Source organism: Abrus precatorius, unplaced genomic scaffold, assembly GCF_003935025.1.
Source record: "Abrus precatorius isolate BTA unplaced genomic scaffold, Abrus_2018 Scaffold11, whole genome shotgun sequence".
NCBI lineage: Eukaryota > Viridiplantae > Streptophyta > Magnoliopsida > Fabales > Fabaceae > Abrus > Abrus precatorius.
In genome coordinates, this window is record NW_020874303.1 from 4,138,617 (window position 1) to 4,158,193 (window position 19,577).

At 30.8% G+C, this 19,577-nt stretch overlaps 2 protein-coding genes and 1 non-coding gene across 4 annotated transcripts; all 3 read left to right on the forward strand.

Moving 5' to 3' along the window:
• Positions 1-6,444: 6,444 nt before the first annotated feature.
• LOC113854828 (double-strand break repair protein MRE11) lies at positions 6,445-14,834 on the forward strand. 2 transcript variants are annotated; one of them, XM_027486078.1, is made up of 20 exons: positions 6,445-6,815; positions 6,901-6,991; positions 8,075-8,194; positions 8,441-8,509; positions 8,597-8,688; positions 8,879-8,981; positions 9,066-9,173; positions 9,285-9,347; positions 9,666-9,737; positions 10,084-10,161; positions 10,529-10,591; positions 10,686-10,746; positions 11,243-11,325; positions 11,588-11,701; positions 11,890-11,967; positions 12,297-12,368; positions 12,481-12,713; positions 13,305-13,422; positions 13,617-13,802; positions 14,352-14,834. In XM_027486078.1, the coding sequence occupies exons 1-20, from the start codon at positions 6,499-6,501 to the stop codon at positions 14,382-14,384; spliced, it is 2,154 nt and encodes a 717-aa protein (XP_027341879.1). In that variant the 5' UTR covers positions 6,445-6,498; the 3' UTR covers positions 14,385-14,834. The 2 variants fall into 2 exon arrangements, with proteins under 2 accessions (XP_027341879.1, XP_027341880.1); XM_027486079.1 differs by lacking the exon at positions 6,445-6,815 and adding an exon at positions 7,081-7,117 and having other exon boundaries at positions 6,962-6,991; positions 14,352-14,753.
• Positions 14,835-15,951: 1,117 nt separating this feature from the next.
• TRNAF-GAA lies at positions 15,952-16,024 on the forward strand. Its single transcript has one exon. It is a non-coding gene; the product is annotated as a tRNA-Phe (tRNA).
• A 458-nt stretch (positions 16,025-16,482) lies between these two features.
• Positions 16,483-18,279, forward strand: LOC113856145 (chlorophyll a-b binding protein 13, chloroplastic). The gene is made up of 3 exons (XM_027487833.1): positions 16,483-16,787; positions 16,880-17,041; positions 17,620-18,279. The coding sequence occupies exons 1-3, from the start codon at positions 16,650-16,652 to the stop codon at positions 18,127-18,129; spliced, it is 810 nt and encodes a 269-aa protein (XP_027343634.1). The 5' UTR covers positions 16,483-16,649; the 3' UTR covers positions 18,130-18,279.
• Positions 18,280-19,577: the final 1,298 nt, after the last annotated feature.

Below are 19,577 nucleotides of genomic sequence, written 5' to 3' on the forward strand. Positions count from 1 at the left end.
CTTAACTTCTTGTTATCAATTGAACCAATTTTTGTACACAACGTTTGTACTTTAACTAGTTTAAAAATAAACATATAATACATAAGATATGTATACTTGTTAACTATTAGTCGTAGTAGTAGTAATAATAATAATAAAGTATTAACATATTTTACATATTTGGAGTGTTCATATCTACATATGCTCTTGATTTGTGACAGAAATATAGTGATACACATGACAACACACATAAGGCGCAAGTGCCTCACATAGGAGTCTACGATTTAGGAAAGGGCTGAAGCAATTATTTAGATTTGATAATTCTGTGAATTCCATCTATAAAAGCATAGGAGACAGAGGGGACCAAAAGGGATAACCCATTTATTTTAATTGTTTCCCATGGGAGAGAAGTGGATAAGCAATTAACCATAGTTCATCCACAAATGATGAACTAAATAAATAAATAAACGTTTCCCTTCTAGCTGATTCCATAGTTGTCGATTACACTAATGATATATCCCATTGTAAAAAAGTGGGTAGTTAGCATCTCAAATATTATGGATATTGTTTGAACTACGAATTCAAAGACCCAAAATTAGTTCTCTACCATTGCATATTTAGAATTGATAGATGATGTCCCTAGCAGAAATATCATGAGATTCTCGTTATAATTGGTTTTAGTTCTTCAAATTCAGCAAGTTAAACCCAAGATTTTCCATTTAATGTATGTTATGTCATGAAATGCATGTAATCGAAGAAGAAGAATGCTACTTCAGAAACTCCACGAACGCATGGTGCTGCCATTTTCTGGTCCCCGATTCTATGCTATATAATTATATATACGTCTTATATGTCTCAGAAAGAAAGACCATATGGTCCATAATACCAAAAGCCTTATATGCATAGGACAAAACGGTAGTTACACAGTTGGTTCTTTTTATTTGCTTTTTTTCTTTGATCGTTATTATCCTACGATACCCTTTTGATTGAGAAATATAATTATTAATATGACCATGGGATTAACTTTTTCTCTATAAAAGGAAAAAAGAGTTATCAATAATTTGATTGGATTTTTCCGCATAAAAAACTGGGAAAAAGTGAAAGAGGTTTCCTAAAGATAAAAACGTGTTTTTGTAAGAATTTAAATCTTGTTACGGTATTGAGCAGCATGATATCGATATATTGAAAATATAAACATAGAGGTAAATTATACACTCTTTTCGCTCGTAAAATAATAAACATTTGATATTTTAATTTTTAAAATTTTTTAAAATATTATATTAGTATATAATTTTAATATTTAAACTTAGATACTTTCAATATATATTCATATAATATTGAAGTAACGTATATAAGTAATTACGTGACAAAAAATGTCTTAAATAATATATATATATATATATATATATATATATAATTTTAATTTATGAGATTGTGACTTGTAAATTATTTTATTTAATGTCTGATTCTTAAAATGTTTAAATATATCTATCTTTTTTCTTCTTCTTCTTTTTTTATCAAAAGATCAAAGGACAAGATAATAAACCTAGTAAAACTCTTAATTTCTAATAAGAATAACATAATAAGCTCTTTAATATTAATGAAACTCACAACTTAATTTTTATAATAATAGTGAAGCTCGATAATAACAACTTTTATTTTCTCCAACATCATAATCTTTTTCCCTTTTCTCACTTTTCTAACATCTCATTTTTCTTTATCCAAATTTTTTATCTATCAAATTTCCTAACTTAAAGATCTCTCCATCTAGCCACCTAGTTGAAGGATATTACTAGCACAATATGGTTTACAACTTTTTATTATTTATATGTATTTGAAAAGTGTTATGTTAGTATTTTCTAATTTTAAGTTAAAGAGTGTGAGAGATATTTGAATAAACTAGATACAATAAAAAAATATTATGCCAGAAATAAGTTTTAAAAGCGATAATTTAAATATCGGTTAGTAAAAATCGATTTATAACAATATGTTTATAAAGCAGTTAGCATTAAACCGTTCTCAGATCTGTACTTCTAATATATTTTTGAGATTAGTTCTTTGTCAATCGCTCTCTAACATATACTTTAGAGAGTTGTTAGTATTGATCCGCTCTCAGATCTATACTTTTAAGGGTGATTTTCTATTAATCACTCTCTAAAGTCATTTTTGGAAAGCTATTAATAAAGAATTGCTCTCTAAAGTCATTCTTGGAAAGCGGTTAACAAAGAACTACTCTCTAAAGTATTTAACTTTTATAAATGAAACACACCGCTCAACTTATGAATTTCTTTGTCTTACTAACAAAGTTTGTCTCTTTTATTTTTGTAAGTTCTTTTCATCTTTTATGCATTAACAAAGTTGGTGTCTTTGGTCTCTTTCACGTTTGTAGGTTCTCTTCAGCTTCTCTTTTCTTTATCTTCTCAGCACTAACGAATTGGTTTTTGTTCACATTTTTTGGTACCTTTTTCATATTTCTCTCCATTCTTTATTTCTTTCTTTTCTCTTTATTAACAATAAATCATTCATTATCTCTTTCTTTTATTTTCTCTCTGTTAACTGTGAATTATCTTATTAATTTATTCTCTTTTTCTCTGCTTACTAGTGTTTGGTTTGTGCAGACGTGGGTTGTTTGATTAACAGCATATAAACTCAGGATTCAATTTTGATTTATTATAAAAATGAAGAAATTTTAAATGTCAGGTCTATATATTAAAATTTAAATGTAACAATAAATTAATTTTAGTTTGCTATAGAAAACTTGCAAATAAATAAATTTTAAATTCGCAGTTTACATTCATACTTTTGAGAGCAGTTTCACGTAAATCACTCTCTAATCTTAACATTTGAGAGCAATTGTTTAGACGTTCTCTTAAATGTAACACATTAGATAGCACTAGATTTTAAAGTAGTTCTAAACACTTTCTAATTTAAAATAGAACCGCTCTCTTATCTCATTTCTGACGTAGTGAAGCTTGAACTTTAAAACTGAAGAATATTGAACTTAAATGTTTAAAGTGAGAGGATGTAGTTGGATGGAGAGAAGACAACGAGGTCGGAGAAGTGCACATGGAAGCAACTTTGTTGCCAATAAAAAATGCAAATAATGGTTGATAATGATAATTTTCAACAAAAATAAAAAAAGAAATATGATTAAATGAAAGATTTTAAGAAAGGTAGATTAAAATACTTGACAAGTGACATTTTTGTGAACTAAAATAAAATAAAAACATATATTATATCATATACAATGTTATTTTTTGTCGCATTATCAATTATACATGTCACTTAACATAACATGTTAGCATTTTATTACTATTTATTAACTATGACTATGTCTATGAACTAACTAAAATGTAAAATGTCGAATAAAAATAAAATTTTATGACTAATGTGATATTTTAAAAATTTTAAGGATTAAAATGTTTGACGCTTATTATTTTACAGACCAAAATAAAGATTAAGCCATAAAAATATCTATTTTAATTAATTTTAATTAATAAATATAATAGTTAATTGTAGTAGGTCCTTTTTATTTTAAAAATTAATTATATTTTTTCATCATATTTTAATTTATGTTTAATTTCTTTAACTTTAATAACATGTTTATTTTTTTAATTTTTTAATTGTTTAAATTAAATTTATGATATTAAATATTTATTTAATAATTAATGAAAATTTAATAAAATTATAAGATATTATTATATAAATTAATAAAAAATAATTTTGATTTAATTATTTTGTACATATTTTTCTTTACACATTTATACAAATTATATAATGATGTATTGCATATTTATTGTGTATATATATATATATATATATATATATATATTAGATTAAATTAGAACACAAACAATTTAATTTGAATAATTAAAATATATATACATTAAATTAAATAATTAAAATTACTAAAATTTTATATAAGTTAAAGTATGAAAATTAAAAGTATAATTAAGCTTAATAAAAAGTATATTTTTTCACTCTAACATATTTAACAATACAAAAAAAAAACTAAAATTTATTTATAATTTATTAATGCTGTCACAGCGGGGGAAATTAAGAGAAGTAACATAGGAGGTATTAACCCAAGTAGTACAAGTTGAAAAATCAAGCAAGCAAACGAGGCAAAACAGAGGAAAATGCTATCACCGATAAAGAGAGCAGAGCAACTCTTGTTTGTTTCAAACTATATTTCGCATTTTAAAAACAAATTTATGTTTCCATTATTAGGCAAAGTACTACATAACAAATGCAGACAACCCCACTTTTTACGAAGACATTAGGATTGCTCTTGAATCTTTATTATTTTATTGGCTTCCTACCACACTACAAATGGAAATGTAACCATAATCCATTTATAGAATTTGGTAGCTAAAAGACAATGAAAAAAAAAAAGAGTAGCCCTTGCAATGCCATAAGAGACGAATAAGTGAAATTTTGTGTTCCCCTTTCACAAATTGGACAAATTTGATGATCCCTTGCTTACATGTTTCTTACGCATATTAATCGGAGAAAGAAACAAAATAAAACGCATGTATATTCAATTTTCACGTAAGTTTTTTTTAAAATCAATGGTTCTGCCTACATGCCACTAAGCGAGACCAATATTTACTGATCATGTAGATTTCTTTAGGTATATATACTAAAAAGAAATATTACAAAGTTATAGATTTTAGATTAATGATATATATCCTTCATTAAGGAAATAAAGGTTAATTAATATATATTATCGTTAAATGATATTTCAACATCTTCCAATATGTCTAGTAAAAGCCTGTGAATAATTATATAATGTAACATAACTCGTCATAAAAATTCTGAGAACTTAAAATGTAAATCATGTACAACCACATGTTAGTTTTTTATTACTTGATGGAAATTAAACTCTTGTCCAAATATTGTATATATTAATATATTAATAGTAAAATACATCATATCCGTTGGTATAAAAAAATGGTAGAGTATAGTTAATTATATCATACCGTTGGATATGGACATATATTATTTATATAAATAATTTAATTTAAATATTATTAATAAAAGCATTCATAAATTCTAATATCTTTTTATTAGACAGTAAAATTTGGACCAAAAAATAAGAAGGGAATAGCTTTTTGCAACTTTTTTTTTTCACACTTCTTTTTTGTTTTGTTTTACTTTTTTTTTTTTAAAGACCTCTGTTTATAATTTTTAAAAACTAATATTTTAATTTTTGAAACTTCTTCTAAACCAAACTTTTAAGTTTCAAGTAAGTTTCGCTAAACACTTCTTTCTTCTTCTCTTCATCGTGTTTTGGTTACTTCTGTTTCTCAACTGTGCTTCACTGTTCAATTGCTGCTTCCTTTATTATTTTTCGTTGTTGTTGTACTTCCGACATTGAATTTTAGATATGTTATCTTACCTTAGTTCATTGAAAAGAAAATGACGTTAATACGTGAAGGATTGTTGACCTTATTAGTATATTTCTTTCGATAAATAATTTTTGAAATTAGTTTAATGTATTTTTGGAGACATATTTAAATTAATTGCGAAAGCTAAATTGAAGTTTAGCTCCCCAAAAGTATATGATCCTGTAGCTTTAAAACAGATATAAGGAGGGAGAACTAATTTACTATTGTGGCTTAAAAATTAAGGAACCTAGCATTTTATTTTATCTTACTTGAAATAATTATAATTATTAATATTATATTAAATATATAATAAATAGTAAGATTAGTAATATATTTTTAAAATATAAATATTTTTTAATTTTTGAAATATTTAAATAATCATAACTATTTATTTAAAAAAAGTATAAGATGTTTTTCTAAGAATTTATAAGTACAATAACCAGCAGTATTTATAATATAGCAATATTGTCTAGTATTTTGATATAAACATTTAAATTGAGTGTTAAATTAATATTGGTATTTTGAATAATATCGTATAGTTGGAAAAAATCAATAAACATGATTGATACTTTTTTTTGTCTTTTACAAAATTTAAATTTATAATATCATGCAAATTACTTTAATTTTCTTAAAGTAGGGACTGAAAAATATAATATAAAGGACAAAAAATAATCTAAATATTAAATTTTTTTAAAATGTCTAAAACAAGTTAAAAATAACATTAAAAAACAGTGATTCTGACTATATATTAATAAAAATATATTTATTCAGATTTAAAAACAAAACAGCAACTATTTTTAATAAAATCTTTCAAAAAGTAAAAAAAATAATTTATCAAAATAAATAAATAGGACCAAATATTATGACCATTTTAACTATGCATTAAAAAGTGCAAAGAAAAAAAAAGTATTTTATCATATTTTTCTTCTCCCATTATTTTCACAAAATTTACTAAACCCAGAAAAGAAAACGGGGATGAAATGAAAGGGTCCCGCCCTCTCTGAAAAAAGTCCAGAGGCAATACGACGGCGTTTGATTTCCTTCGAGAATACACACAACGCATTACACACAAATTTCTTCACTCCCTCAGTCACTGCAATTCCTCTTTCGCCGTTCTTCATCTCGAGCAATGGCAGCACCATCCATGGAGGATGCTGACGTGGCAAACACACTCCGCATACTGGTAGCCACTGATTGCCACCTCGGTTACATGGAGAAGGACGAAGTGCGTCGCCACGACTCCTTTCACGCGTTCGAAGAGATTTGCTCCGTCGCCGAACGCAGCAACGTCGATTTCATGCTTCTCGGCGGAGACCTCTTCCACGAGAACAAGCCTTCTCGGTCAACCCTAGTCAAAGCCATCGAGATTCTCCGTCGCTATTGCCTAAACGACCGTCCTGTTTCATTTCAAGTCGTCAGTGACCAAACGCTTAATTTTCAGGACGCGTAGGTTTCTCGTTCACCCACGGTTTTGGTAGTTTTGAATTATTGAGTGTTAATTCGGTGAATGTGAGCTTGTGTATTGTTACAGGTTTGGTCATGTGAATTATGAAGATCCTCACTTCAATGTTGGTTTGCCTGTGTTTACTATTCATGGAAATCATGACGATCCTGCGGGCGTGGTATGAGTTGTTTGAACCTGTGGTATTGTTATTATCTATTGTTTTGGACTTGCTATTGTTTCTATTGTTGGTGTTATGATTTATTTAAGTTCAACTTGGTTACTTGAGGAGTTTTTATTTTATAATGTGAGTATGGTTTGTTTAGGGTTACGTAAATCCAATGGCCTTTACTTCACTTGGTTTGATCATTGCTGTGTTTAAAACGTGTTCAATCAAGGTGAAGCACGAGACAGAGAAATGATATTTCAGGAATTCATCCATGCTTGTTTGAGTTGATTGACTGTTTTAAAAGTTGGCATGTTTAAACGTTTGACATGCTTTATGATGTGATCTGGTGGTAGAAATGCATTTGACCTATGACATTGGTTCCATTAAACTTCAGAATTTGAGCTGATTAAAATAAACTTCAATAGCTAGGAGTTTTAAGGAGGATGTGCATTATATACTGAGAACTAGGAGAGATCATTGAAGAGGTTTTGGCTTTTGGGTCTTTTATCATTCAACGGCCTTGACTTGGTTTATGGGTGGGCGGTAGATGTGGGTTAATGATTTTCCATGTGGACTTGGAGAATGTTAATGCATTTTTTTGCTGGTTATATCTCTGTACAAGCAGTCTGGAGTCCGGACAAGCATTTGATATTCATTTCAATATAGCTTCAGATAAAGATATGTTGCTAGTAATAATTGCTTTGGAATTTCACTTTTAAATTTTAACAATGATCAGAGTTGTTGGTCTTCTACTTTGCATTGTGGCAAGATAAATTCAGAATAGCATTGAGAAATGCGTTGTTTAGACATACAAAACATTTTTTAACAATACATTTAAATTATAACAGTAGGAAGACTATATTTATTTTTCTTTTTAAAGAAGCAATTTGTATGTAATGCTGAACGGGCGATGATTGTTTTATTTCTTTTAGTTGTTGTGTTTCCTGCTGACATGTGATAAAAAGATTCAATTAAATTTGAACGCAACTGATTCCCCCTTCCCCTATATATATATATATATGACCTGATTATATTGTGTCTACTGCTATTCGAAACTACGAAAAGTACTTATTCTTTATTGAATGATAATGACAGGACAACCTTTCCGTAGTTGATATTCTCTCAGCATGTAATCTAGTAAACTACTTTGGGAAAACAGTCCTTGGGGGTTCTGGTGTTGGTCAGATTACTCTCCACCCTATTCTTATCAAAAAGGTTTGTGACTGAATACTGTTACTACCAGGATAGGGTAGATTCAATTCAACTCATTTTTTCATTAGGTGCTTGTTTGGTTTTGCTTAACTTTCAGGATTCTTTTTTTTCTCTCAAAATAGCCATAAGCTGTTTTGAGCACAAAATAAGCTAAGGCAGATGCACTGAAATTTGAAAACAAAATGAAGAGAAAAAAGTAATAGTTATAAATCTCATTTTTTCCTGAGGCTGTATTTTTATGAATTGCAGGGTTCAACAGCTGTAGCTCTGTATGGTCTGGGAAACATTAGAGATGAAAGGCTTAATAGGATGTTTCAAGTATGCTACTGATAAAATTTGCTCAAGCAGTTCTTCTACTTAAGTGCACTCACATCTGGATGTGGTATGCTATTTATTTATTTTCAGACACCACATGCTGTGCAATGGATGCGACCTGAATCTCAGGAAGGGTGTCAAGTGTCTGATTGGTTCAATATTCTGGTACTTCATCAGAACAGGTTATGTCTTCCTTTATGTATGTCTTTTTTAGGAAGTTGGATTTAATATTATACATCAATGAAGATGTTTTGATTATCCTGAAATTTACATTTGACATTGAAATATTGATCATGCAAATTGTGTACAGTATCTGAGTTTTAGATTTCAATCTGCATGATGATTGATCTTGTTTTCATTAATGGTATGTAGGGTGAAAACAAATCCAAAAAATGCAATAAATGAGCACTTCCTGCCACGCTTCCTAGACTTTATTGTGTGGGGCCACGAGCATGAATGTTTGGTTGATCCACAGGTGTACTGACTAAACATCTCTTAAATGGCCCCTGATTGACATTTAGATCTATAAAAAGCTAATATGGGTTTTAATTTTCTCCAGGAAGTTCCAGGGATGGGATTTCACATTTCACAACCAGGGTCATCAGTTGCAACATCACTTATTGATGGAGAATCAAAGCCGAAGCATGTACTTCTTCTAGAAATTAAGGTTGGCTTTTATCTGTATGCTGAGAATCTAAATATCTTGCATAGCAGCAGACCACTGATTGTCATTTTTATGTATCCTTATTAAGTGCTTGAATTAATTGGTTCTTGACAGGGAAATCAATATCGCCCAACTAAGATACCTTTGACGTCTGTGCGGCCTTTTGAGTACACTGAGGTGAATTAAAATATTGATACTATTTTGTTATCCTTTGTAAATTATTAATTAAGTACAAAAGTTGTATTGAAGCAAATATTGAGTGCCCATTTGTTTTAAAATTAGGTAGTATTAAATTGATATAACTGATTTAAAAATGTTGAATGTGATTAGGATGTATGTCTAAATTAATCTCAGTCATAGATTTTACTTTGGAATGTTTCATGGTGTGAAAATTTGGTTCTACATGTTATCCTAATGGGTACTATATTGATTGAGTGGTGACATTTGAAGCCATCTTATGGTTCTTCAATAATCATTCAAATCTTCATAATGCAGGTCATACTAAAAGATGAGCCTGATATTGATCCCAACGATCAAAATTGTATTCTTGAGCACTTAGACAAAGTGGTATGCGAGTTTCTTAATATCAAATGAAAATTAGTTTATTCTTTTTCTGTCATAAGTTGCTGTGGTCTTTTTGGTTGCCTACAAACTTCTTGTGGGAGAGGCCTACCTAAGGTATCCTTTGACAAATGTCTTCCTCTTTGGTTCCTCATAGTGGTTAATGGTTACTTTTATAGTAAAAGGTGATTATTTAGTTTTGATAAAATGTGTCTACTCAGATTTATAATCTGCTTTTAGACCATAGTGAAATTTGCGAATGGAGCTTAACATCAATTTTCCCAAATAATTTTTGTCCATGGACCAATGGTCATGTGTATAGCAACTGATTTGATAATAGAAGATTATTCAGGTTGGGAAGCTGCTAGAAAAATCTAGTAAGAAGGCCGTCAATAAAAAAGAACTCAAGCTTCCACTTATACGTGTCAAGGTAATTTCTTTATTCAGTAAATTGAAGTTTGAATATCATTTCTAGCTTGGATGGCACATTCTCCTATTTTGCTTTTCACTTATCAGGAAGATTGTTCTGTTATTCTTTGCTTCCGTAATCTTATTGGTTTTGATCTTGCACTTTTCTTCTAGAAAAGATAGTAAGTTTCATGATTTCAAACCAATTAAACTCCATTCTTGATGCATATATTCTGATTCACAATTCCATCAAAAGACATTTTATTATGATTTTTTATTTGAAATTCTGTTCAGTGTATTGGCTATAGAGGACATATTGTCACCTTGGATATTACTTGACATGATGTTTTCTGCTATGGCCCTAACTTCTATAATGTAAATTATTACAGGTAGATTACTCTGGATTTATGACTATAAATCCTCAAAGATTTGGGCAGAAATACGTTGGGAAGGTAATTTCTGTCCTTCCCTCTTCCTGAATTAGTGTGCTAATGCTAATTTTGCTTAAGGATTGTTTTATACTGTTGATAGTCATCCTTATATTAGGTTGCAAACCCCCAAGACATTCTCATTTTCTCTAAAGCTACAAAAAGAGCCAAGGTTGAAGGTAATTTGATTTATTTTTGTTACCTTTCTTTTCAAATGCTAATTAGGGTCCCATATTGTAATTGCAAGATTCAAGTCATTTAATTTTATAAAAGCAATGGAGAGGGCAAAATAAAAAACCTACATAAGATATTTATAGTTTGGCGGCCCAAAAAAAGATTTCTAGTTTTAAGAAGCTATAATAACTATATACATTTGAACATAAATTTGATTTGCCTAGTTGCTCCTCATCTCTATTGTTTTTGTTATGATTTGAAATTTAGAATCAGCGTTATGGACAAATTGCAGGAATTGATAGTTTTGGTTGTTGGACATATTAAGAATCATGTGCAAGACTTGTGCAATTGCTATTGAAAGTATAAAAAGTGACTAGTTGGCCAAGTGGCATTCATTTATTTATTTAATTTTTGGTTTAGTCATGTTACATGATAATCTCATTTTTTTCAACTAAAAAACGTGTGAATAAGGTTAGTTACCCCTGCTCTTTTCTTTTGTAGGTAAAATTGATGAGTCAGAACGACTTCGTCCAGAAGAATTAAATCAACAGAACATAGAGGCTTTGGTTGCTGAAAATAATCTGGTATTTGAGTCATGAGTACTTTAATCCTTTCAGTCTTTCTGTTTTATGGCTTTTGCAGATACTTCCTGTTTCAATAAATCAACAGCCACATAGATTTATTTGACTCACTAGTTTTATAGTTTTACTGGATAGCTTTATTAGTATCTACTATCTGGGATTCTGGACTGACTGGAGCTTTCACTGAAAAGGAATATAAATATAAGAAGAATGTTAGTTCAATTTAATTTTATTTTTGAATGTGTCTGTCTTAATTGTTTTGCAGAAAATGGAGATATTGCCAGTCAATGATTTGGATATTGCATTGCACAATTTTGTGAACAAGGATGATAAAATGGCATTTTACTCTTGTGTACAATACAACATTGAGGAAACAAGGGTGAGCATGCTATTTTGCATTTATCTGCCATTTTATATGATGCAGCTATGTTGGAACAGCTAGTTCATATTGTATTTCACAGCCTTCTAAGATTGAGTACATTGTCTCTTTTTATTCTAGTATGTTTTCTTGTTTATGTCATTGTCCTTCCTTTTCTCATTGATGATTTACTTTCATGCTTTATACAGAATAAAATTGCTAAGGATTCGGATAATCTGAAGTTTGAAGAGGAAAATTTAATTGTTAAAGTTGGAGAATGCTTGGAGGTTAGAAGCTTCATCATTGTTGTTCATTATTCATTAATTTAGATATCAAATAATCTTCTATGTATTTAGGTTTTAAATTCACTTTGCCTGATGGGAAAGCCTTCCTATTACTGAGGCTTCCATGAAATAGCATGATAGCAGTTGCAGATAATCTAGGAACAACAGTGTCCTATTTCCTTTGGCACCTCCATTGATCAGAATTTCATTTGCAATTATTGGGGTCTTTATATGTTTTACAATGCATAGCCATGTGATCACAATGGTTTTATGCATGGAACATACATGTAAGTTTCATTAAATGACTTCGTTGGTTCTCTCTTTTGTTCTAGGAACGTGTCAAGGAACGATCTGTACATACCAAGGAACCCACACAGCTCACTGCTGGTACTCAGTCATGGGAGGTATATCTCACGCATGATACTTACCATTGAAATAGTGATGGAAAACCATTTTTGGGCTGGCAATATTATTATCCATGACCTTCATTCTTAGTGTCTCTCTAATTCCATGTAGAATTTCCAAGGCAGAAGTGCTGCAGGAACTGGAAGTGCCGTTTCTTTTAGTGATGATGAAGATGCCATGCCAATATCTAGCTCGAAGCCAAGCACTAGAGGTGGAAAAGGGTCTTCTGGTGCATCTCAAACACCAACCAGAGGAAGGGGCAGGGGCAGGGGCAGAGGCAGGGGTTCTAGCAACTTGAAGCAGACAACTCTTGATGGAGCTTTGGGGTTACGCTTTTCTCAGAGGTTGCTTTCCTTGTTGATAAATTAATCATTCAGTAGCTTCTCTGAATTGTGCAGCATAAGTAAATGCAGAAGGGACATGGAAGTGACGATGACTCAAACTTACATAAAAAAAAAATTATTTTTTTTTTAATTTATTTTTTTACTTTCTAATTGAATAAACATGTCTTAGGGGGCAGAATATCCCCCCTTTCTTTTTTGTAACTTATTATAAGTGGCCAATATACACCTCAGGGCCATTATGTCGGAAAATTTTGTCAATGAATTTGGTCTCTCTTAAAGACTAGAAAAACAGGTACAGTATCAACCAAAGTGGAGATATTAGCTTTACTCAGTTGTCCCATCTCAGGATATTTATTTTCTTTTCTTAATAGGAACTGTGATTCATTGATTCTGATATCTGACTTCTATGTTGCTCCATGCATCATTGTTGCTGTATATATGTGGACGAGGTATCACAGGCATGAAAATAATTTAAAGAAAGATTAATTTTCTCCATTGACGGGTTTATACAAAATAAAGTCACTTTCATATTTCACTGACGGGTGCCTTGACCATGTATAGGTATTCATCATGATTCCATTCTTAATGCAGGTCTGCATCAGTTGCTGCAGCAACTGCCATCCAAAGTGGTGCGGATGAGGATAATTTGGTTTCTGCTTCAAGTGATGATGCCAATAAAAATGCCGTTGAAGAGATTGATGATAGTTCGGTATGGATCAAGCTAATTCCTTCCGGGTTGCATTCCTTAGTTTGTAATAATACCTTCAAATATGAAGTATTGGCAGTGTGCTACCTGTAACCTGACAGTTTTATGCATGCTTTAATTTTGTAATTTTTCACTGAAGCATCCTTGACATGCTCAATGATTAATTAGTTAAATCTACTACATCTTATATTGCACAGGAAAATGAGTCCAAGCTTCCTGGCCGGAAGAGGGCTGCTTCAAAAGGAAGAGGTAGAGGATCTACACAGTCTTCTAAACGTGGAAGGAAATCAGAGAACTCTTCAATCCATAGAATGCTCATGAATAACGATGATGATGACGATGACGATGATGTTAGAAAGAGATTAAATAAGTCTCAACCTCGGGTTTGTATCCTTTTTATTCTTCACTTGTTTCTGATAGGATATATGGACATATATTTTTCCCATTTAAAACATATGCTTGAATAGATGGTGATCCATATAGTGTCCTTTTCCACTTACTCTGTCAACACTTGTTATGCTACCTACCAATAGTACTTCTAGAAAGTAGAGCAGAAGGATTTCAGTTACGCTTGGGTGGAAATAGCGACCATGATATATGCCTTTCTGAAATTTCTTCAACTGGTATTAGCAAACCAAATATTTACTGGCAATTTCTTTATATCAAACTAAATTATTCGCCTATATGAATATAATTAGATGTTAAAATTACTTGAAAATAATTGATCGGTGACATAGTGGTCTGCTATGTTTTAAGCTTGTACATCATCTCAATCATGTTGCCAGGTAAATATTCATCTCTGATGTCGTTCTAGTAATACATGCAGCTCTGGTTGATATTGGAATCTTCTTTTTCGACAATGTACTTCCTGATTTGTAACATTTTTGGACCTCTGTAATTGCATGGAGCTGAGCCCTTTCTTTTGTTGCTAGGTGGCTAAAAGCTATGGAGCTCTAAGAAAGTGAACAGTCGGTTATATGTGATACTTTCTACAGGCCTTGATTACAAGATAAATAGTGTCACGGGATGAATCATTAACTGCAATACTGCATTGCTTTTTAGTACAAAAAATTGGATGAGTCTGCCAGTAGTTTAGTAACGTCTTGCCCTGGATTCGAAGATGCACTGTTCAGCAGAGTGCAGTATGTAATATTATATGATGGCCTTGGTACATGAAGAGACAGAAACGAACCTTGTTGTGAATGGGTTCTGCAGCTTTCCACAGCGTTGTGTTAGGCTGAATACATACGTATCTATTTTTCTTATCCTTTTTTTCAGGGGTCATGAAGCCATTCCATTTGTAGCAAGTAGTTTATATGATGTGAGAGAGGAAGTGAAGTAGGAGCGTATGATTACTTTCTTTCGTTTACGTATCACACAAACATGTCCTGAAGCAAAGCATATTATCTCGTGGCCAAATTTTTTTGGGTAAATGACAAATAAATATGACTAGCAAAGAATTCAAACTGGTAGATTAAATTAAGGAATATTTCATGTTAATTGTAATGGCAAGGTGCTGCTAAAACTAATAAGGAAATTTACTAGATAAGCATAAGAACATTGATGTTTTATGGAATTCAAGTGTTAGGCGATCGTGTCAACAAGAATCATAAAAATAAGAGTTAAAGTCAGTGTACGTTAATTTCATATAAAAAGAGTTGAAGTTGAAAATATATCTCAAAGGAAGTAGGAGTGACACTTGATGAGAAAAATATGGTAAAATTATTCTTAAGACGGTTCAAAAGGTTAACGAGCCAGTATATGAGATTGATAAGAGCCTAGTACCTGAATATAAAGAAAAGGCAGGAACAATCCTGATTAAACTCGTTAAAAATTAGACCAAAAATAAACTCGTTAAAGATTAGTGTTTTTCGTGTAATCTGTTTATTTAGTACCAAAAAACTTTGGTTATTGTTGTCATTGGATGATAAAATTATTTGGATGATAAAATTATTTAACTGATATGAGCTTAACAAATAATACAATACATCAAAATATAAGTAGATCGGCGGTTGGATTTTTAATATTTAGATAATCAATATAAAAAATTACAATCTGAAATAGAAAAAGAAAAAGTAAAAAAATCAGTTTTGTGAAGCTTATTTATATTTATGAATGATTTGTAGTTTTTTCGGTTTTTTAACTTATTTTAATAAGTTCTTTTAACTTATTTTATTAACTTCTATTTAGAACCTGAAATTAAGGATTCTTATATAGCATTACTAAACGAAGTGATTTAAGGACAGCAACTTCCCGCTACAGGTCTAGCAATTATATGGTATGCTGACTTTGCAGAATTGATGTTACTCAGATAACTTCTCACATGTAATCGTGATTTTTCTCAAATTGCTTCATCAATAACATGTTTCTTTTTCTTTTAACTGGATACAATTATAGACATTTATTCGTTTATTTACAACGTTTTGAATCTCTTGCTAGTCGAAAACAATGAATTTAATATTGAGATATTTTTCTTGGTGACAATGAATTATATCCATTAAAATAAACGCAGTAAGCCGAATTCCCAAAGTTGCGGGGATAGCTCAGTTGGGAGAGCGTCAGACTGAAGATCTGAAGGTCGGGTGTTCGATCCACGCTCACCGCAAAATTTGATGTTGTTTTGTGAATGACCCATTAATAATGTCTTGGTTTTACCACTGCGTTTTAATTTTAAACATCAACGCTTTTTACACCTCACAATTAGTGGAAATTATAAGGATGCCTTCACTGCAACGTGTCAGATAACCAACGTACCATCGATAAAAAAAACAAAATATAACCATTTGATATTGATGCCGATGTTTCCCTTATTCTCAAATCTAGATTTATTCTCTAAACTATTAACGGTTAGAAAGATATTTGATTCAACTAATATGTGATAGAAGTGTTAGACCTAAGGTGGGTGTGCCACCGTAATTCCAAATTTAAGGTCTAAAAAAATATGGGATATGTTGAATACAAATAGACAAATGATTTGATGGACAAAGATAAAATGTGGATAGAAAGATATGAGTTGGAGATACATAAAATCCTTTAAAGCCTTCTCATTGGTTGTTCCAAACCACACCATCCCCACCACCAACTTTCACTTGGGTTTTCTAACCACACATTCCTCTGATGCTCTTTCATTACATATTATTGTTACACTCACCCTTTCTGACACATTTCTATAGAACCAATTGTTAGCTTCTTTTTTTGAAAGTGAAGAAGCACCTGAAAGCTTGGAAATCATGGCAGCAACGTTGATGGCAGCCACAGCAAGCTCTGGCACTGTTATCAAACAAAGTCCTTTCCTTGGCCAAGGAAAGGGCAACAATGCCAACCCTCTTAGGGATGTTGTAGCCATGGGAACTGGGAAATACACCATGGTACTCTCCATTCTCCAACACCCTTCTTCACTTTGTCTCAGTGTAACAACGACTTTACTTTTAGTATTTGTTGTGTGTTTGTAAACATGCAGAGCAATGAATTATGGTATGGACCTGACAGAGTGAAATACTTGGGACCCTTTTCAGCTCAGACCCCTTCGTACTTGAAGGGAGAATTCCCAGGTGATTATGGATGGGACACTGCTGGTTTATCTGCTGACCCAGAAGCTTTTGCCAGGAACAGGGCTCTTGAGGTTTGTGTTTTTATGCTTACACTGCAACATAATCGTTCTTTCTTTTTCAAAATATTTTTCAAATTTGTTTAATATAAATAAAAATAATCTTAAGGTTCTAAACTCCAATTACTCTTTTACAATAAGATTCTTCTTCATTTCATGTTGGGCTTATATCATTTGTCAAAGGGAGACAAATGGTAATAAGGGAACAGATTTGTCTTGCAGTAACTACTCTTAATTTTGAGAGTTACTACTTTTAATTTGACATTTATTTATTTATATATATAAAATCTTTAAAAAGGAAAAACTAGAATTTAATTTTTATATAATGTTGGTGTAAAAAATTTTATACTACAAAATATCGGATGTATGATTTTTAAAATAATCATTATAAAAGTTAATAATTCTTAATGATATAATAATTTTTTATAATTGAATATCAGTACACTTTTTTTTACATCATTGATGTATTCTAATTAAGTTAAAAGAAAAAATTATATATGTCAAGTGTCATATTTTCTAATGAAAGGATTACATATTCATGGAATACCAAAAGTTGTTTCCAATGAATATACTAAATTGTTATGTGGAATAAGGTGATCCATGGGCGTTGGGCTATGCTTGGAGCACTAGGATGCATCACCCCAGAAGTGCTAGAGAAGTGGGTTAGAGTGGACTTCAAAGAGCCAGTGTGGTTCAAAGCAGGAGCTCAAATATTCTCAGAAGGAGGGCTTGACTATTTGGGTAACCCAAACCTTGTTCATGCACAAAGTATCTTGGCAGTGTTAGGCTTCCAAGTTGTTCTTATGGGTCTTGTTGAAGGGTACCGCATCAATGGCCTTGATGGGGTTGGAGAGGGTAATGATCTCTACCCTGGGGGTCAATACTTTGACCCTCTTGGTCTTGCTGATGACCCTGTCACTTTTGCTGAGCTCAAAGTGAAGGAGATCAAGAATGGTAGGTTAGCTATGTTCTCCATGTTTGGTTTCTTTGTTCAAGCCATTGTCACTGGAAAAGGCCCTTTGGAGAACCTTTTGGATCACCTTGACAATCCTGTGGCTAACAATGCATGGGTCTATGCCACCAAGTTTGCACCCGGTTCTTAAAACTTCACTTCCCTTAGTGTGAATGATGCTGAGACATGGTGATTTATGTGTAGATTATGAACATTATATAATTGTCGGATTAGTGTACTTTTTATGGACTAGGGTTCATTTTAAACCTCGGAAATCCCATGTTAATCTAGTATTGATTAATGTTTAAACCAGCCAATGAGAAAGGTTCAATAGGAATATGCTTGGCTGTCCTAAGTGGCTGTCATATAGTTTCATTAACTTCTAACAAAAAAACTAAAATTAAAGGAATGCAAGCTGGTCATTTTGACAAATGCTAAGAGCAAATTTGGTGCGCAGTAAAGGCGAAAAGAATTGAATAAGTTTAAAAGAAATACTAATAATATATTTTTTAATATACTTTTAAAACGTTTTTATTACTAGTTAAAATTTATTATAAATTATAAAATTATCTGATTTCACTTATTATTTAATGAATTCCAATCATAATATTATAGATTTAAAAAAAACTAATAATAGAGAATATTCCTACACCTTTTAAGGTTTAAATATACTTTTTATTTCATAGCTTATCTTAATTTTTTAGTCTTTCAATTTTATAAATATATTTTTTATTCACCGCATGTATCTTTAAAGAGACAACCATTATAACCAAGGTTTTATAAACAATAGGGACCAAAAATTAAATTAAATTAAATTAAATTATACTGATCAATAGATTAAAAAAAATAAGACTGTAAGAATCAAAACTAATATTAAGATTGTATTAAAAAAATAAAATTAAGATAAACTACTAGGATACAAAATGCATTTATGTTGGAGTAAACATTAAGTTAACTATTTTGTAGTTTTTTAACATATCTTTATTTATTAAAAGGGTTACAAGTGCGCATATATTAAAGAATAAAAATAGTATTTATTAAAATCACTTAAATTTTAAAAAATTAAAATATTTTTTAGATGTTAAATGCATGTTCACTCTATTTAATGGTTTTGTTTCAATTTCAAACAGTTAACCATTTTAAGGTTTTGTTCAGTTCAATTAACTGTATGAAGTTTAAAACCTTACAAATTTCTTGTGTTTAAGAAACTCACTTTTATCTCTCAGGAAATATATTGTTAATAGAAGCATGTTGTACGGCTTCTTAATCATGATAATGAAAAAAAAATTGGGAGATCGCTTTCTAACTTAAAAGCAAATAAGGATTTAATCAGTGATTACAATAAATAATGGAATGAGCTGTAAGAAAGTGTTGAGATAGTAAAATGTCAACAGTAACAAAGAAAATGATAATCATCATAAATTGTTATTAATTATTGATGTATCATGAGATATAAGTGAGGAGTGAAAAAGAGAAGGAAAGAAAAATTAAGAACGTTTGGAGTTTATTTATGTGATTTAAAAATAAAAGATGAAGAATTTAACGTGACATCTGTATAGCTCTTGTCTGAATTTTTATATATTTATATAGTTAGATTGT

Excerpts from the sequence above, each read along its gene's own strand:
- LOC113854828 (XM_027486078.1), top strand. The coding sequence starts at position 6,499 with ATGGCAGCACCATCCATGGAGGATGCTGACGTGGCAAACACACTCCGC. Across the intron at positions 12,369-12,480 it reads CTGGTACTCAGTCATGGGAG|AATTTCCAAGGCAGAAGTGC; the intron begins GTATATCTCACG and ends AATTCCATGTAG. Across the intron at positions 13,423-13,616 it reads AAGAGATTGATGATAGTTCG|GAAAATGAGTCCAAGCTTCC; the intron begins GTATGGATCAAG and ends TATATTGCACAG.
- LOC113856145 (XM_027487833.1), top strand. The coding sequence starts at position 16,650 with ATGGCAGCAACGTTGATGGCAGCCACAGCAAGCTCTGGCACTGTTATC. Across the intron at positions 16,788-16,879 it reads GAACTGGGAAATACACCATG|AGCAATGAATTATGGTATGG; the intron begins GTACTCTCCATT and ends GTAAACATGCAG. Across the intron at positions 17,042-17,619 it reads CCAGGAACAGGGCTCTTGAG|GTGATCCATGGGCGTTGGGC; the intron begins GTTTGTGTTTTT and ends ATGTGGAATAAG.